This window comes from Taeniopygia guttata, chromosome 4 (genome assembly GCF_048771995.1).
Source record: "Taeniopygia guttata chromosome 4, bTaeGut7.mat, whole genome shotgun sequence".
Lineage (NCBI taxonomy): Eukaryota > Metazoa > Chordata > Aves > Passeriformes > Estrildidae > Taeniopygia > Taeniopygia guttata.
This window is the reverse complement of record NC_133028.1, coordinates 25,321,968-25,341,938: the sequence shown is the minus strand read 5'-3', so window position 1 is coordinate 25,341,938 and position 19,971 is coordinate 25,321,968. Positions and strand designations below refer to the sequence as shown.

The 19,971-nt window shown below is 39.1% G+C and overlaps 1 protein-coding gene across 8 annotated transcripts in view; it reads right to left on the bottom strand.

Moving 5' to 3' along the window:
- Positions 1–4,397: 4,397 nt before the first annotated feature.
- The window catches only part of GABRB1 (gamma-aminobutyric acid type A receptor subunit beta1), a 141,228-nt gene continuing 125,654 nt past the window's right edge, over positions 4,398–19,971 (bottom strand). For 2 of the 8 annotated variants that reach the window (XR_012055575.1, XR_003959998.4), the window contains exons 6-10: positions 13,241–13,378; positions 12,981–13,133; positions 11,445–11,695; positions 9,938–10,277; positions 8,869–9,475 (exon numbers count right to left, since the gene is read on the bottom strand). Coding sequence is in view for 3 of the 8 variants with exons in the window: in XM_030271002.4 (XP_030126862.4) it covers positions 4,415–4,762; positions 11,445–11,695; positions 12,981–13,133; positions 13,241–13,378 (890 nt within the window). In the remaining 5 variants the exon portion in view is untranslated. Of the gene's footprint in view, positions 4,763–8,868; positions 10,278–11,444; positions 11,696–12,980; positions 13,134–13,240; positions 13,379–19,971 lie in introns of those variants that run through there. The other 6 variants (XR_004367717.3, XR_003960000.4, XR_003960001.4 and 3 more) reach the window with 6 other exon arrangements.

Here is a 19,971-nt window from a genome sequence, read left to right as displayed (position 1 = left end):
TTCTTTTAGTTCCATATGCAATTGGACTTTGCAAAAAGAAAAAAAAAAAAAACAAAGTAAAAGAGTGAGTTCCAGGCCATTTCTTAGACTGGCACCAGCATGAGACAAGAAGGGATGTTTTTATAATTCTTTGGGACTCAAGATTACTTACAAAATAATTGAGAAATACACATGTCAAGGAGCAAACAACATCATTAGATTTAATTCTGTGCTCCAAGGCAGCCAGTAGACCAAAGTCACATGGTGTTGTTTTAAGAAATGCCAGCTTTTTTATTTGTCACTTAATTCTTTCAGTCTGTGCATATACATTTTGGCTTTATTACATGCTGAAATTCATTATTCTTGTGTAATCTCTTGCCTTCCTTGGGATGCAGGGTGATTGGTTGCCCAAGGAGGTAGGAGGAAATGCACAGTCACAGATGTGGGGAGGTTATGCTTTGTAATAAAGAAACTATTTTTAAAGAATTTTTTTTCATAACAGATATAATCCAGCTTTTTTTTACTAATACTCACAAGGACGTGTTAGCAATGCATCCTCAATATGTGAGAATTTATAGGAACAGGCTCCTTGGTGATGGGAAACATGGCCCTCAGGCCCTAGGTGCCTTTCCTCATGATTTATGTCAAGAAATCTTCCACTTCCAGTACAAAGGGAAGGAACATTTCCTGTAAGGATGAACTACGTGGACCATCAGATATTCTGAAATTGCAATCTCTGTGCTGTTCAGTGGTAGCATAAAGCAATGTAATGTCAAAAATATTCCTATTTCACTGAAAAAGACTGTTTTTTGTGTCTAATAAGGCTGGAGTTCATCAAGCTTCTTTCTGCCAGTGAGGAGGGGTGGATTAATGTGAGCTTTGTCCTCTGCTGAGCTAGCTGCTTTGTTGAAACTTGTAGGAATGTAGGATCTCAGTTCCTTACTGTTCTTTTCGCTTTTGGTTGAAATTCTCAATGGTTTCAGATATTGTTGGGAGACTCCCAGGTAGGCACACAAATATACATGCTCAGGGACAGTAGAAACTCAATGCCTCAGGAAACTGAGCCATAAACAACTTCCAGCAGAAATTGCATGAGAGCTGCACAGACTGCATGGGCATTTAGCTAAAACCTAATTAGCAATAGGACCTTACCTGTGCTGATCTTGAAGTCTGGTTCCTCAGGGTAGGGAAACTACTGAAGTTCAGCTGAGAGGAAACTTAGCATTACAGCATTATTCACCTTTATTACATAAAGCCAGCCAAGTTACTCCAACTTATTGATGGGAAGAGATAGTGTTTCTTTTGCGCTCCATAATTTGTAGCTCCAGATGGCATGTATTTGGTTAACCCATAAATGGGCTGATTTTGCTATGCCATGCCACTAATAACCACTGACTTTTCCTTGCTGTCAAGCTATTGCTCTCAGGTGAGAAATGTTTTCTTCTGCATTTTTCTATAGAAGTAGTTTACCTACAGTTAGTTGCTTTTCCCTCTGTATATGATGGGTTATTAGTCCCTGCTGCCAAACTTTGCACCAAGAGCTGGCAGCTGTTTCCTAACTCAAGGCTGTAGCTTCCAGCTCTTGATGCAGACAGGCCTTGGTGTGCGCTGCTCAAAATGGACTGTGGGGCTGGGATTTGGATAGGCATGTGTTCAGTGTCTCCGGGGGCAGAAAGGTAGATCCTCCTATTTTGGAACATGCTGTTCTTAAGGAGTTTCTCCTGTGCCCTGCTATTGTTTTGTTAATGGCTTTTACTCTGCTCCACAAATATTTTTTTGGCTTGAAACTGTACAATGTAACTGATTTTGGTCCATGCACCTATAAGAAAAATATGTGTATGAAGCTGTTAGGGGCCTGCAAAAGAAATGCTGAAGACCAGTAAAGCTGATCTATGCCCTTGTAATAAAAAACAAAGGATCCTTTTTGTTTAAACCTAAAGTCTTTTTTTGATGTCATGTTGAATGTTGGCTCTTCTAAAACATTCACTGCAGCTGTAAGGAGAGGTTGCAGTATCTCTTCACCACTGGATCAGCTGGACTTAATTACTTACCTGAGGTCTGTATGTGAATATCTTTGGGAAACTAGGTAATGCAAAACATGAATCACTGATGGTTGTTATATTTTACAATACAAATCTGCAGAATGCATTACTTTCTTTGAAATATTTTCTTTGAATTAATTTTTGTGTAAGTACAAAGCAGGCGAATTCAATGGCTCATGGACTTACTCTGTTAAGTCTCATGCCAGTTCAAAGAATTCAAAACTATTTAATGGTATATGTGTTTACAATGGACTGCACATATGGTTCTACTGCTGTCTCCCTCCTGGTGCTATTTTTTGCAGTTTTGGAAAGTTCAGTTCACAAGACTTCCTTATGTTCTCTGTATTCTTTATTTTACAATACCAAAATAATATTGTTAATTTCCACTGACATATTCTTGATATAAACATTACTTAACTGTAATTACTTAACTGTAATCATCAAACTGTCCCAAGTGAGATTCTTGTTTAAAAATTATTTTGAGTTGTTTCAAGGAGTGGGTAGGCATACATAGCCTATTCAGAAGAGCCATTTGTCTGAATTAATATTTGTCCTAAATCACCTCAAGTTGTACTTAGTGGCTGATTTATCTTGTAGGATTGTGCAACTCTGTAGTAGACTGGAGGTTAAAGGTTGTAGCGCAGAGGAGACCACCATTGTGTTCCGCTTGGGATGAGACCGGGGCTTTGGAGGCCACAAAAAACTGGATAGTTTCAAAGACTCCCTTAGATTAGCAATGCCAAATTCATGGTTTGCAGCCTTATAACTTTTATAGTGAGTCAATTAAACCTATTCCCTTTCTTCTTTGGTGATTCTCTGGTTCTACCTCATTCTACAGAAGCCTCCTGCGCAAACAAAGGGAAGGGGCTGCAGGCCCTGGTCTGTGAGAAGGTTCAATTTGCACAATGTGACAAACAATAACATGTAGGAGGGTTTAATTTATTATTATGTTCTGATTAAAGAGATTGCAATGCCACTTGGCAATAAGGTCATCAGCTGTCCTTACTGCCAGGCACTGAGGAATTACTGAAGAAGTTTTCCACATAGCTTTTTTATTTGTATCCTCAGCAATGTTTCTTTCTGTACCAGCTTCCATTGATAACACCACCTCAGTACCTACACAGATTCTGTTGGCTTGTATATCTTGGCTCTCCTAAAGTATGAAACACTTGTAATACAAAAAGAAATTAACTGACTATTGTTTCAATAAAATGCTATGTTAGGCAATATAGTGTCATTGCTGTTAGGAAACAATTGAAAATAGAGAAGGAAAATTGATTTAATATAGATACAAGATGACTGAGCTATTGGTTCTCAGTTGCATGGATGTTGCTAGCCCTTTGCCTGTGGCTCCTTGGTGGGTGTTGTGTCAGGCAATAGGCAGCCAGGTAAGAAGAGGCAGCTCCTCAGGAGGAGTACACCCGGCATTGCCAGTGTGCCCTAAGACTCAGCTGCATCTCCTGGTTCTCAGTGGAATAAAGCAATCTGAAGGAAACTGTGTGCAAAAATTTCCTCAGATCTGTTCCCAGAGATCTACCAACTTTTGGGAGTTTATGTTGCAATTGCCAACCACAGGAAACCTGGGCATTAAGAAAAATCTTGGTCTGGGGTATCCCACAGAGTTGCTTCAAGGAAACAACATGTGTGGTGTGTTTTTAATACAAAATTACATATGGCACAACTGTTCTCATAAATATAAACTTTGCTACTTTGTGGAAATAACTGAATTCCATTGAGATGTAATCAGCTGATTCCTTGCTTGGATACTCAGTGGGATTTCCCTCTGCTATCCTTTATTTCTTTTGAAGATGTCTGTCTATGAAAATGTTATTTGACCTCTCCTTGAGTGATACTTCTCAAATGCACTATGGAAATACTTCCCAGTAAAGCTATTAGGTTTGAAGTGAAGCATGGTACAATAGTTATAATCCTTTAAACTGTAATTTCTTCAAATTTCTCTACACTCTAAATGGGGAAAGACAGTGACATAGATACTACTAGTAGTTTGACTGTGTTGTTTGGAAGCATGCTGGTGTGAGCTGCCAATATGTGATAAGAAATACAGTGGGACAAATTTCCACTTAAAAAAAAATTCAATTTGGCACAGAAAGGTCATGGGTGATGCATAAACTTTGTAAAAATCAAGATAGAGCAATTTTCTCAAAATGCTCCTTACGAGCTGATCTGAACTGTTTTGATCTAAATATTGCGACCCTGGATTTGTGTTGGGTTGTTGTTTATTTTAAAAAGCTTAAATCTAGAAGTGTTCTATGGTGGAGTATCTTATGTTGAACATGGAACGTTACAGCTACTGCAGTTCTTCAGTTAATGAAATTGAGAAGCAAAAGAAACAAGTCTTATTATGTTAGTCTGTGGTAACATTATTGCATAACTTAGTGGACATAATACAGCCAGTAAACAACATTAAAAAGAATAAACATGATGGGAAAGACCATTCTGGACCACTTGTCTATCAGGTTAACATCAGTCAAATCAGGGATTTTTACTTTGATCTGGGATGCCCTCCTGCGTAAGTGTCCTTTTTTATGGAGCCTGTGCCTGTCCAGAGCACTCCTGTTGTAGAGGTCTCTGCTGGAAGTGGTTCTTCTGTACTGTAGGCTGGCACTGTCGTACGTGTACGTGGTGGCTCGGGGGCCATGGAGGCTCGTGAACACCTCTGAGCTGCAAATGTTATTTCGTAGTTCAAGTGGTCCCAGAAGCATGTTCCCATGGGCATCCACCTGTGTCAAGGGAGGAACGGGGATTAGACAAGCTCCTCAGCCAGCCCAAGGTGTTTCCCAGATGGCCCTTGTGGCTCAGGGTGCTCCTGGAGCTGCAGTGACAGTCCTGTCTGCTACAGCATTCACAAAAGTGAAAATATAGTGAATACACTTTCCTGACTAGTGTGAAATTGGCTATTCAACGTCTAAGCACCTTCTATCCTTACTTGGCTCCTTGGTCTTGTAATTCAGTTAATTGTCTCATCCTCTTTGAAGTAAGACTTTTGTAATTTTATCTTTTACTTGGACCATGACCTTTATGAAATAATGATTTTTAAAATCTGGTGACTGGTACCTGAAGCTTTCACATACTTGAGATGAAAAGAAAATGTTGCTGTCACTGCCCATTTTAAACACTTTCTGACTGTTTTAGTGCTGCAAGTTAGTTTCTAGAAGTTTTTAACAATGGGTTCATCATATGAAGAGCATGTAGATACACATGTATTTTACCAGTTATTGTAAAATACTTGTGGTGAGAATTGAATTTGGGCAATTACTATATTAGAGGGATGCAATCATAGTACATTAACTTGTTTGTATGCAGCTAGAATAATCCATTTTATTCAATGAAAACTTATATTCAGTTGCCTTTTTATGTTTTAGTACCAGAAGCAGCTGTTTCCAATATGTTTGTCCCTTTGCGATATTAGTCAAAGCACTGTTTTAAATACCTAAGCAAAGAACTGGAAACTGCAACCAGTATGTACATGTCTGGCACAAACAATTATATATATTTAAATATTAAATATTTTTGTATCATTGTCTTCTCGTGTATAAGTGTAATTAACCATTAATTGCTGCATTGCTGTGAAGTGTTCTTGTTTTCACAAATCTTTAGTTTTCTACACATTTGTAGTAAAACCTCTTTTGAAAAGTTTTTGTGGTATTTCCAGGTTAACTTCTGATTTATCCACAAATACTTAATAGATGTTTCAAATTCACAGATATTTAAACATCCAAGGTAGCTCATATGAGAGAAATATACATCTGAACACTGGCCTCTTAAATGAAACTTAGAGGTCTTTACCTCGAGGCTTGAATATTAAATGTTGTTTTTGGTAAACTGTGGTATTGGACCTATCCCAAATTTGTAACAAACTCAATCATGTCTGTGGATGCTTTTATATCAGTGAGTAATTCATTAATTATAGACAATAGCTAGTTTTGTGAAGCACCATTGATATGCAGTGCTTTGTTTGTACTCTAAGCTTTACATTTTTAGTAAGACATAGCAGAGCTAGGAAATGATGTAATAATCTACAGCAGATTTGAAGTATGTGCAAGAAAAAATTCCAAAGAAAACACACAGGGAAACCTAGTTTTTGTGGGTTGGTGCAAAAGAAAGATGGACCAAATAAAGTTTCACTTCCACCTGGCAATGGGGAAGATGTTCCTTCCCATCATCAGGAGAAATCTTTACATCATTAATGACAGCATATTTGCACTGTGCCAGACTAAGCACTTACTAACTGAAAGCAAAGCAGTGAAGGGACTATTTGTACAAAAGTCACACAAGAGAACTGTGGGGTAAAAAAGCTTTCTAAGTGAAGTAATAAGGTGTTTCAAATGTTTGCTTGAGATATGGGCTAGTCAATTCAGACTTTTTAGGTCAGTTCTTCAAATTTAAGAAGGAAGATTTAAGCTAGGGTCTCCTACTCTCCAGAGGACTGGTGTAACTATGGGACTATTAATTTACCCTGAAGATCTGACATGTTTTCTGTGGAAAAAAACCCAGTGATCTCAGAGTTGTCTCTGTGTAAAAAGAGATTTTATTTTAATGCTCATAAGTTTTGATAGGTCAATATTTTCAGTTTTATGAAATAGCTCTTTGAGCTGTCTTTGATTACATAATCTAATGTGGAAGTTAATTGACTTCAGTGTTAAAATAATAGTAACAATAATGTAAGCATTATTAAGCAATTATTATGACTTTTGGGAAGAAAGTTTGTAGATGTCTACATCTGAAGTGATTCAGAGGGATCTTTCTTAAACTAATATATCCTGACAATTTGTTATGAGCCACACAGTGCCTGAATTCCTGCTGTAAGCATTCTGAATGAACCTGGTTTTTTTAAATGAATTTAATTTAAATTATTTTAGGCAAGATGATTTGTATGTCATGAAGCAAGTTGGTCTTTGGATTGCAATCTTTGCAATTCAGAGCCAAAAGCCTTACACTAATCTTGACTAAATTAGCTCATGGAAGTATAGAAGATTTTCTTATGTACCTGGTCAAATGCTCGGTGCGATTTCCCACATCATTATAAACCCTTTCAGTATATTTTGAAACTCACTGCAAAGTATTAAGACTTGTGCAGCTGATCTGCTGCTGAGCCAACAACTGTGCTGAAATTGTTCTCCTCAGATGAACTTGGTTAATTTAAATCTAATTGTAATACTATCTTCTTACCTTTACTAATTCCCACACTAACTCACACCTCCAGCCAAGGTGCGACAACCCTTCACTGGGCATGGGCTCCATATTTTATTGACTCTTAAGGGTGAAGTGAGAGAATTCTACACCAATCAGTAACAAAGGTGTCTGTGACTAGAGCCACTCAAGTTCTATGTAAATGTAAAGGAACAGAAAACAAGGAAGTTGAGAATGGGGAAAAGTCAGGGAAGACTCCATTGTAACTACTGGCATCGGTTGATGGGATGAGCCTGTCTTCTACTCCATAGGGATGACTACTGGGTAAGGATCACTCTGTGTGGGCTGAATACTTTCACTGGGGATTGGAGTTTGTCTGTGTATTGCTTTAAATACGGTCTTGCAGTCAAATGCTATCACTGGCAATCTTTGAACCTTAACCTGTCACCATTTTTTATTAATAAACACTGATATTCCATAAGCTGTTAGTGTGAGTCCTTCCCAGGTGCTGGCTGTTACTGGCAGTAGGTAACATCAATAAAGAGGAAGACTCACTAAGGGGTCATAAACTGGGAAGACCTGCTGAGAAATCTTCCTTAGGCTGTCCCTAAGTCAGTCAAATCAGCCTGTGATCCAGCAGTTCAGTGAAGGATCCCCCGAACAGGACACTGACAGACTGACCTCAGCGTTCCTGGGGCGCTGACAAGCACTAAGAGTTGAATGAATGTCCTCACACTAAGGGAGACGAAACCTCCTTTTTTCATGTGGCACGTAGAAAATGAGTTTCCTGCTTAAGAACATCAATTGATATTGTAACTGTAAAATAGTTAAAGTAATAAAAAGAAAACAACCCAAAGCAACAGGCCTGTATTGACTGCACAAAACGTAGTCAGACAGCTCTAGGAGAAGTGCATATTAGCCTTCCTTGACAGAGAATGGGTCTCAAATGCTGCTCAATGGCTGCCTGGAATGAATTTTTTTTGTTTGTTTTTTTTTTTTTTTTGTTTTTTTTTTTTTTGTTTTTTACCTTAACTGTTGGGAGATAAAAGGTAAGGATGTCTGTTTTGTCTCAATACAAACCCATTGTTTCTCCTCTTAAGGTGAAAGACTCGGGGCCATGTTGCTCACACAGGTTGTCTCATTGGAACAAATGCTGTAGTGTTACCACAAGCTGATCTGCAAAAAAACAGCTTATGCTCAGCAGGGCTATACAAATTCACAAGGAGATTTACTTGAAGATTAAGATATTTGTGTGGCTATATGCTTCCCTTCTTTTTCTTTTTCCAGTAGCCACTGTATTGGAAAATTGTAAATCTTCCTTGAAGCTTGTGGCTGGTCACTGGCTTTCTATCTCAACTGTTTATTGTTTCACAGGATATTTAGAAGGAAAGTGTGATGCTGTGCAGAACTGGGGAGACAATCTATCACTTGTCTTGTGTTGATAAGCCTTTATAAACCTTTTGATGATGTAGCCCCATTCCCACTCACATTATGATTGCATCCTACCTTTTCTTCATACTTAAGAGATGTCTTCTATGTAATTACTCTTCATATTATAATTGTCTGGGGAAAGAGAAGCAGTAGCATGCATGGATTATCTAAATATTGTCTTGCTGTTTGGTTTTTCCTATTTATCCATCCATAATTATGGTGATGTCAGTGACATCTAGCTTTGACAAATGAACAAGGAGATATGAACAGTCTTTATACTTTATTCAGAGAAACAGAAAGATTGTTTGCTACAAATTAATAGTTTTTGTATATTAAAAATAAAAATGGCATAAATTGTGAAGCTGGAGAGACTTAATTTCCATCTTCTTCAGTCTGTAGAGCTTGGAACAGCCACCTATGAAGCAGCAGTTCTGTTTAATTTTTCATCTGGTCTTCTCTATACTGTTAATATCGTGGCCAGTTTGCTGAGTGTCGCTCACCCATTGAAAGCTTGTGTTATCTGGTGGAGGAATTTGAACTCTTTTAGTCTTTGGAGTTGTATGTCAGATGGGAATGATCGATACCTTCACCTGGCACAAAGAGATGAAGCACTGTCACATATCTTCTAACAGTTACAGGTCCCTGTATGGACAAGTGGTGTGGGCCAAGAGTAAAAGGGGAAAAATGCCCTATAGTTATACATACTTACAGCTGTACTTCTTTTATGCTCAAAAAATGACTTTCCCCTGCTCTGGTGAAGGCATTATTACCAGTGAAAAATCTCAAAAAATGATGGAGAGGGGCTGGGAGCTGTTTCAGTGGAGGTCACATAACCTTGCTGTGTCCCACTGCTCTGGTCATGTGCACTCTTCCTGCCAAAGACAGAAATACAACTGTTGGAAATCAGCATTTCTGTGCTGAGTAAAATTAATGTTCACAATCTCTCACATCAGTATGTGGAACACAAAATTCACCGATATCCATTCACGTGTGTATTTATGTATATGTGTGCATATATATGTATTTACAATCACAAACCTGCACTGTACAGGCAGAAAGCAGTCTGTTCACTTAAAGCACTCTCATTCTCAGAATGGGATTGCTGTCTGAAGTGTGAGCATCTAGAAATCCTGGTACAAAGCATGTATGACTTCCTTTTTCTATTAGAAAAATGATGCTTTTAAAGCAATGTGGTGCTTTAAAAATTTTCCATCCCATTCTGGGTACAACTCTCAGTGTAATGCTGCATAATATTTAGACAAAAGCTTTTAGTTATGAGTTATGGCATTTTGTTAGTTAAACAAACGTACCAAATACATAGGAGAAGAACTTACCTGCACTCTTATCCTTTACTCAGTTCACTGGGGCACATGTAGCCAAGGCTGACCTCTCAAGAAGTCTTGATTTCCTCTTCATCATGAATCCTTGCTGTGCTGCTTCTCGCCTAGGCTGGGCTATCTCAGGAGCTGTTGAGGTAGCTTGTCAGAATTTGTGGGTTATGTTGTTTTTTCCCTTCCTTATTTTCCATAGAAATTGATAGACAATATCTGTGCATGACAATCCATACTGGGGTGGCTTATCTCCTCTGCTCTGTGGAAGGCAGTACTTTGCTGGGTCTTGGAGACTGCTGATTGCCTGAACTGAATTTGTGCCCTCACTGTAATAAGGCATCTCCTACACAATGGGACAGAATGCAAATGTAAGTAAGAACTTTTAATGGGCTCATGAGTTTACTGAGACTATGATGGCTTTGTTAATGATGCATAGCTGTAGTGGTGGGACACCAAAGACACAGCTCTAGAATTAATAAGATATTACAGAGTTTCTGAAATGCACTTCCTGATGTGTTTGTGACACTGTAGCCAGCTATCAGGATGAAGTCTTGCTTCTTAAGAGTTTTATGTGTTGGTCTCGTTCTTCAAACTGAACAGAGGGCTCAAATACAGTTCTGTCCAAATGTTATCACCTTAGGCCACAACAGTAAAGAAGTTTATAGGACAGCCTGGGCAAGATCCCATTAATACCTGGATGTAATATATTGTAACTAAAGCACAGGAAGGAAGAAAATTTTTGGCTTGTTAGTATATATATTTTTCTCTGAGTCAGACTGGGCCAAATACACCCGAGGCTTTAAAGGATTTGTTTCTGAAAAACTGGGAAAAAGTGGAACAGATTTATAGATGTTTGCTCAGTGATGTATTGCAAAATTAAACTCATCCTCCTTAAAAATATGTCAACAGTACTACTTCCCAAAAGTTTTCTGGCTTGTTTCTGAAAGAGGGGATAGTTGTGGCGTGCCTGAATTTAGCTGAGGGAAAAATCCTGACATCTATGAAAGCTGTTATAACCCAGCAGCAGCATCCTTGTGTACCTTGAAGGTCAGTGCTACAGGCTTCATTCAGGGCTCACTGAAGCAACAGAGCTTGCCTGTGCATTTTATTTTTGGTGAAGTTTCTGTATGTAAAGAGGGACTTTTATTATAAACATTTATTCTATACCACATTCTAAAGCAAAAAAAACAACAACAACAACAACAAAAAACAGTTGAAGTGGTAAATATTTAACTTCCTTGTACACCTGTATTTCTTCTGCAGGAAATACAAAGAAGAAAGAATATGTGTCCTTAATATTCATGTGCATTTTTCTGTGTTTTCTTACTCTGTTTTCAGTTGAAGATGGAACAGACCATGCATTCTTGCAATCTCCTTAAAATACAATTTTTCTCTAGGCAATCTTAAATGCTTTTGCACATGTGTTCTACCTGTATTTATTTCCGTCATCACATAAATGAACATTTTCATAGTAAAAGTAATGTTTGAAAAGATAGCTTGAACATTTTACCTGGACTCTATTTGTTTCCAGTCTGCTCTTCTCTCCTGTAGCATGTCCTGCTCTGCCTGCTGTCTTTTTTTGACGTTGAGGTCCTTTCCCAAAGAATATATAGTTTACAAAGGCATATTCCAGCAAGGCCAGGAACACAAACACAAAGCACCCCATCAAGTAAATATCTATTGCCTTGACGTAGGGAATCTTTGGCAAGGTCTCCCTGAGGTGGGTGCTGATGGTGGTCATGGTCAGCACAGTTGTGATTCCTGCGAAGAAAAGAAACAGACATTGACTAATAAGATGAGGAAGGAGATTTGAGCACAAAACACATAATGGCAGCATTGCACTTCTCATGCAAATGGTGTAATTATGCGATCAGGTTGTTAGCAGCCAAAGGAATATGTTTTGCAGAACTGGAAAGGAACATATCCTTGCAAGTCTGCTGACAGCACCTTCCTTGGCTTTTCGTACAGTGGAGGGTGAACGAAATAACCTTCAAAAGCCCAGGCTGTGTTGGAACTTCTTGCCCTAATTTTTGCAATAGCTGTGCTAGGGAATGTGGTGTTGGCTGACCTGGATAGCAAAAGTTGATTGCTGTTCTTTCTATGTGAGAAAATGCTTCTTACTCAATTTACAGCAGTAGCTCTGCTTGACCCTATAGGTGACTTGCATTGCTGTGGGGATCTGCAGTAAGTATCTAGCTTTTGATTTAAAATGGAGGATTGAAAGGAGAAAGGGAAGCCTTTGACAAAGTGATGGTCTTTGATGAAGAGAAGGTCATATATATATATGCTTGTACCAAAACAACTTTTCCTGTTAACTAGATGCTTGCAAGTAAAGCATTTCCATCTCATTATGTTATCCACCACTGAGTGACTTTTTTTCCTCATATGTGTTTTTTCTTTTAGCTGGCTGAAATTACTTTTTAGTCTGCATTAATCACAGGTCATTAGTGCATGTAGATAATAGCTATAGGCACAGGTGTAGTAAGTTTAATTTGCAGGGAGATGGGACAAAATGGCTTTTTGGCAATAGAGTTGAAAAACATATATGCCTTAAAGCACAGACAGTGCAGAAGATCTTCATTCTTATGGAAAGTTGTAGGAAGGAATGTGGTATGGGAAAGAACTGACTATAGGTAAACCAGACTTATTTGCTGTAAGCTGGTATATCTCCACTGATGTCAGTAGGATCTTGTGTATTCCTTCCAGTCACAAATCTGGTCTTAGAGAAAACTTTTTAACATCAACAAGGACTGCAGCACAGCGTAGATACCCTTAGACACCTGAATTAGACTTTTATGCTCCAGTTTGGAAGCAAGATGCTTTTGGCCTGATCCAAAGACCATTATGACAACAGGAAGTCAGACAGAATCCCAAAGTGCAGAGCAAGAGCTTCAGACGTAGGCAAGGTCACACCTGCCTGCCCTTCCTGACAACCAAAGCCCTGTGCTGCCTGTGTAAGATCACAATTCATGATGCTACAACCAGCAGAATGGATTTGGTGCCGCTGTTTTCAAAGGCAGCAAGTGTCATTTTGAGAAGAACTTACCTAGAGCAACTCTGGCTGCAGAGGCATCATAATTGATCCAAAAAGACACCCATGACAGAATTGTGATCAGCGTGGAAGGCATATAGGTTTGCAAAATGAAGTATCCAATATTTCTTTTAAGCCGGAAGCTAAGTGATAGTCGAGGATATGCCCCTGAAAGAAAGAAGTCATATAACGACTAATGCCTCACAAAAGGTAGGCACTGATATTTCTGGGCTGCAAAAAGAGGGGACAACTTTTTTTAACTTGTCAGTGCTTACCTGTTGTAAATTCCACTCTCTTTGATACCATCTTGTAGTCCACAATAGAAAATTGTGGGAGCTCGATGTTATTAACTCCTGTTACTGCTGACTCTCCTCCATTCCAGTAAAATTCAATATCATCAGTAGTGTATCCATCTGAAACAGAGGCACAATTTGATTATTGACTTTTCTTTTTGTTTTATTACTTTGCTTAAATAGTTGCAGTTCAAGTGGAAGGAGCTGCTGTTAATCAGGAATTCAGCCTTCTGTTGTGTGACATTCCTGTTACACAGAAGCATTCCCCATGCCCCGAGGAAACTTCTAGATGTAGAAGAGGAGAAGACAGAAAACAAGGACAGAATTCATTATTAAAGTTTGTTTTTAGCTACCTCTAATGCAACTAATTTTCAGTCAGGCTTGAACTTCTCAGTTTGCCAACAGACAGATACATCATCAGCAAAACTTTTAAACTCTCTTTGGAGGAGCTCTGACAGTAAAACCAGGTTCAGTTCCCAGATTTTAATTTGATTTCCTATGCAGGATATGACAAAATAGAGAGTTGGAAACCATTGGAGACAAAGATGATTCTAGAAGAATTAAGGTGCCTGTAGTATCACCTGACAATGTCTGTCAGAGCTGTAGGTAACCCTTTGATATTCATGAAGCATTTTATATTTTAATTAGACCATGCCATCTTTGATCTTCTGTTATCACAGAACTATTTCTTTTTTACTGCAAAACTAGCACCTTTCTTCTGTTTCCTTTTAACAGTGATGTTGATTTTTTATAATGCAATTAAAAATTAATTTGCTATTATATCACTGGAAATGTTAACATTATTGTTACCATTTTCAGAAATATTTTGATTGAACTCAGAAGTGACTGAGTTTCAAAAAAATCTCGCAATTGACAACATTTTTGAACTAATATTTAAACTGGTTCCACTTTATTGCATTTTTCTAATTTCCCCAGATAGCTACCAGAGAAGAGAACATCTCATGTATTTTTAAATTTTTCCTTCAGGTGTTAGATTTAATCAGGTTTAAATCATATAACATGGATCAAATAAAAACACGTGTTTGAACTCAAAGCTTTGAAAAACTTGACAGTACTTTTGCCAGTTGAACCAACTGTAGCCTTAGAAGCTTCCACAGAGTTAGGAACCTATCCTTTCATATGCACAAGTAATGCAATATCAAGCTAAGGAAATTAGTCTTGAGATGTCTTTTCCTGTGATGGTGCTGGGTAAAAGCCTCATCCCTGGAAGGCTGACCACATGCAGAACAGATCCATGGTTTCCCTGGTGACAGTCAGAGAAGCTCTTATGACTTGCTGCCAGGCTCCAGAGATTGCTTGGAAAGTCTGCAGCTATTGAACAGCTATCTTTTGATGCAAACACACAGTGATAGGCTGAGCAAGTTTAAATGTTCACAAATTTTATTTCTGAACTGCTCAGTGTCATGGTGTTTGTCCTTTCAAACCATAACAGTGTTCTAACTATCAGAATTGGCCTGAAAACCACATGAATCTATGTAATTTGGATTGCTGCTACAAGCTTAAAACTGGGGTTCCTATTACTTATGCTATTTTCTTTTTTTTTTTTTCAATATTTTTTTTATTTATTTCCAAATGAACCATTCCAGGGCTGTGACACAGAGCTCTGCATGACTGGTTTTCATTCCTTTTCACTGCAAAAGGTCAAGCTAGCTGCTTGGTAGTGAGACTTCAGCAGCTGCTTTAAAGGCTTTGCACACAAACCCCAGGGCTGACATGAGCTACATGTAGGGTGTGACACAGAATGGTTGAAAGTGAATGAAGACTGCTAAGACTGTTTAAAAGATGAAGACTGAGATTGGCAGGAAAGTATTAACTTCATTTTCTTGCAAATCTGTTTTATAAAAACCTTCTCTTGAAGGATTTCTCTTCTCAGAAAAGGTGGTGCAAAACAGATGGCATTGGAACTGTCATCTCATACTGAAAGGGCATTTATTACATGTAGACTTTGTAGCATACAGATATCCTCTACATGAGGTAATACCCATCCTTTGTCTTTAGGGGACAGAATAAAAAACAAAAGGGCCATCACTACCTAGATGTTGAGCACCTACTTGCTGCAAAGTCACAGGTGAAGGTTTAGATGTGAGAATTCTGAACTCTGCCTCAGGAAGAAAACCATGAAAATGATTCTTCTGTTCTGTGCTGTCATCATCTGTTGCCCTTTTCACATCCTGCCCTCCAATTTTTCTCTGATTGTTCTGTTTTCTTGTACAGTGCAGGCTGGGACCTGGGCAGTGAGAGGAACTACCTCCAGTCCTCAAGAGCTCCTGACTTTACTTGCAGTTTCTTAAGGCAGCCACAACCAGCTTCTCTGCAGTTTCTCTGACATTTTGAGAAAAAAAAAGTAATTGTTTGGCACCTTATAGTTCTACTTTTTGCTTAGTAACCAAAGTCATAGAAAGCAAGACTAGGGGAGAGCACATTGTCTACATTACACAACTCACATCATTTCCTTCTGCACAAATCCAACATGACCACACAGTGGATCAATAACATGGTGCAATCTTTTTGTAGGAGGTTGTGCCTGTTTTCTTTTTGAAAGCTGCCTTCTGATATCTCAGGTGTTTATTTGACACCTTTGTGGATTTTAACAACTAAATCACTGAAGGTGAATTATTAGTGATTTAGTTGTAGAACTAGTAGGTTATAAAGTCAACTAACCAAGAAGCAAGAATCTTGCATGTAAGGTATCAGCTGGTGACAAGCTGTCACTGCTGATAGGCCATGTTTTTAATCTCTACAAACTTCCAAATACAACAAAAAGTTGAATGTGAGATACTACTTTTTCTGAATATATCTTTTTTTTTTTCTTGAATTAACGCTTCTCTTAAGTTGATGGAAATTATGAGAAAGGGATAGTGATGTTTTTCACTCAGGAGCATTCACATTTTTTAGCTCCCTTTAGTAGTTGTGGTTTTAGGTACAGTGAACCTCAGTACATTCATTATTTCCCTGGCAGTCATTGTAACATCTCTGCTAAACACTAACAAGGTGTTAATTCTGCCTGTGCAGTCCATTCCCTGACAGGACTGTTACTGTGTGATGCCCTTTCCTTATGTGTTTTGCACATTGTTCTAGGTGTGTGAGAGGCATTGCTTTTCATGGCTGACAATGGCACCCAGGTGCAGGAATTTCACAGGTATTTGTGTTTCATAGCTGTCGACATGGCTTTTTTTCCTAGCAAACAGGAGGAAAATGGCTGCAGGTTAAAGACAGGAATTGATCTCAGCTCTGAACAGTGAGTAGGAGACAGATTGCTCCTTCTCCTTTTTCAAGTGGACAGTAGCTTTAAGCGAGGAGCTAAGAAACCTCCAAGTGTTGAGCAGCGCTGACGACTGGCTAGCAGGCGATGGAAACCCCTTATTTTGAGCAGAAAAAAAAAAAAAAAAAAAAAAAAAAAAAAAAAAAAAAAAAAAAGGTAAAAAAAAAAGGAAGAAAAGCTATTTCAGTGATAGGAAAAGTGAGACTTGTCATTGCAGTGGCCGGTGTTAATGTTGGTTTGTTCACCGAACTTATCAGTACTGCCCAGGTACTCGGCAGCTCTTTTGCCATGATATCCTTTTCCCTCTGCGTACGTATCCGTGACACCAATTTAAATGCATACCTCTGCTTTTGTGACAGGGAGAGCAGCACTCGCAGCGGGACCGTGATGTCCGAACACGAATTTCACAAGAGTCAGAGATGCCGCGGGCCTGCAGCGTTTCAGCGATGCTGACCAGAGCCGTCACGGGAGAACGGGAGAACGGGAGAACGGGAGAACGGGAGAACACCGGAGGTCCCCGGCGGGCGGCTCCGGCAGCGCGCCCCGGGGCCGCGCGGGGGCGCCCGCGCTCCGCCCTGGGGCCGGGGCCGCCGCGGCCGGGCGGGATCGAGCGGGGATCGAGCGGGGGATGCGCGGGGATTGCGCGGGGGAATTGCACGGGGGATGCGCAGGGATTGCGCGGGGAGCCGAACGCGTTTGCTCTCAGCTTCTGCAGCGAGCATGGCCTCATTGCCGTGCTGGCATCCCTAACAGCTCGCTTAATCAAACAGTTTTCCCAGGAATTCTCCGTGTGGTTTGTTGACTTAAATAATATTTTTTTTTTTATTTGTTGTGTAATTAATAATGGTCCGTGAAAAAAATTTGTTCTACTTAAGATTTTTTTTTTTTGTTTGTTTGTTTGTTTTTCTTGGTAGATTCTTTTCCATCTTCAAAACCACTAAAAAACATTTAATTGCCCAGCTCGAGATATAAAACTTCGGCTTCCTAGAAAATACTGTCTAGAAATTAAAATACAGCACTTAATCAAGTGAGAATGCTTGGTCAAAAGTACCACAGATCTATAAAGTAACTATATACACACATGGCAAGAAATAGATTATGTATAAATTCCCCTGTTCACAGAAAGAAATACATTAGAAATGTTGCTGATATTGTAATATAGCCAAGTCTAACAGTGTATGGGATGTCACCAGGCTGTTGTATTTTACACTGCAGCACTTCTCAAATATCTCTGGGACAACTGAGGATGTGTGCTACATTCACAACACAAGTAATGGTTCCACTATCATTAGCAATTCAACAGAGATGTCCAAACAGAATCCCTTTTCCTTTCTTATTCTCCAGGGCAGGTTGCTCTGAAACACCCAGCAGCCAGGTCTCTTCCTTCGGATCTAAACAGGGCTTTGCAAAAGGCTACAGCAATTCCATGCACACAAATTAGCTGGCCCTGGGTAAGGACAGGGTCCTTAGGCTGAGGCTGAGGCTGTACCCCAACCCTCTTCCATTCCTCTTGGGTTGTGGGGCTGTGTCTTTCATAACAACTTAGTCTTTGTTGCTAAATGTTGTTGAGTTTTTTTGTTACCATTGCTATGATTGTATTCAAACAGGAAGATAATGTATTTCTTCCACAGGCCACCAAGGCAGTCCATACAGTGGTAAGTATATTGTATTATTTAATCTTAAATCTGACGTGAATGGGGCACCACACATCTGAAGATGTGTTTTGGAAATCAGTGTAACTAGTTAACATTAGGTGATAGAAAAGGTTTCCTGCCACTTGTGTTTGAGTGTGTATTTGCATGCATAAGGTATTTTTTTTTCCACTGAGAAATATTTTTTGTTATCACTGGGGATATGAGTTAGCCTTAGCAACACTGGCTGAAGTGAAAACTTGGTTAGACTGCTGCAGTACTAAACATTGTCAGTTATTTAAGAAGATTTCTCAAATAAAAATAAATTTTAAGTATGCAGCAATCTGTTCCATCCCAGTTGGAGACATAACTTCCTATCTATTAGAACAGGAAAATTTTTTATAGCATAAAGTCACTCTTGCAAGATCCTAATCTAGTTCAAAGAATGAATTATAAACTTGCCTTAATTTGCAGGTACCTTTAATGTTGGTTCAGTCTTGTTATCATTTTTGCCAGTGAGACTTGACACAAACCTGAAAGACCTGTGAGAGAGACATTATTTGGTTTTGCTTAATGTCTGTTTAATGGCTAGCACAGCAGGGCTTGTCTGTATCACCATGTCTCAACAGAGGGAAATGAAGGATTCTGGATAAGTAGTCAAACTTGTATTGAAAATGCCTTCCAGTTAATTTGGCTCCTTCTACTGGATAACACCAGTGATGGCAAAGAAACTTAAAGGCTAAAATAAATATAATGCAATGAACAATCAGAAACACACATCACTATGTTTTAGCTAGTATGGCTTTCATGTGCCAGAGTACCTCCTGTAAGGCATGCTGGCGTTTTTGTGTCCTGCTCACTAGTAAGAATGTAATTCTCATTCTCAATTCTCGTTCTCAATTCTCAGCTATGAAAAATAACCAAACCAAGGAGTTATTAGGAAAGCGAAGCAAATGCTCAATTCTTTGTTTGCATTTCCATATACATGCCATTCACATTGTGCTATTTCATGGAGTTTCCTTTCTTTGCCCAAAATAGCATTCCTAAATTGACTAGAATGAAGGACACATTTGAGTCCAGTGAAGAAAGGACCTGTCTGAGTCATGATTCTTTAGCCTGGAGGCAAGGTGGCAGATAAAAAAGTCTGTAAGATGCTAAGTTAGCATGGTGAATTTGAAGAGCACATGATTATTTACAAAACAATGGTCTTTTAGACCAAGAAAGCAACAAATCATCTCTAGTGGCTAGTTTGAAAGGGATGAAGGGAAATTCAGCATATAGATAAACTGCAGAAATCACTCATTGACATGAGTGCCCTTAGTTTCTGCTTGTTCAAAAGCTGCCATAGAATCAGAGACTAAAAATCTATCCAGGTTGTTAAGTATGATACTATTTCCGACAGGATGCAGCAAAATGCAGATCACTTACTGGACTGGCTCTGAAGCATGAAGTTTTAAGATGGCACTTTAGTTAGTTTGGTAGTTACATATGCTGAAGAACATTTTGCTTAATCACTTCCACCTTTCTCACTCATTTGCCTGGATCCTCTTCTTTATGGGGTTGAAACCACCAAAGTTCTCAGGTCACACTGTCATGTTCTTGTCTAAAGAGGAGTCAGCAGTCATTAGTGCAGCAGCTATGCATGAGGAGATTAACCCAAACAGTCTCCTTGCCTTGCATGCCATTTCACTTGCTGGTGGTACCAGACCATCCTTGAGAGCTTGGAGCTGGAAAGAGAGGATTTGTTTCTTTCCAGTAGCATGCGTCAGAAATCCCAGCCTTCTTCTCTTCCTTTCATT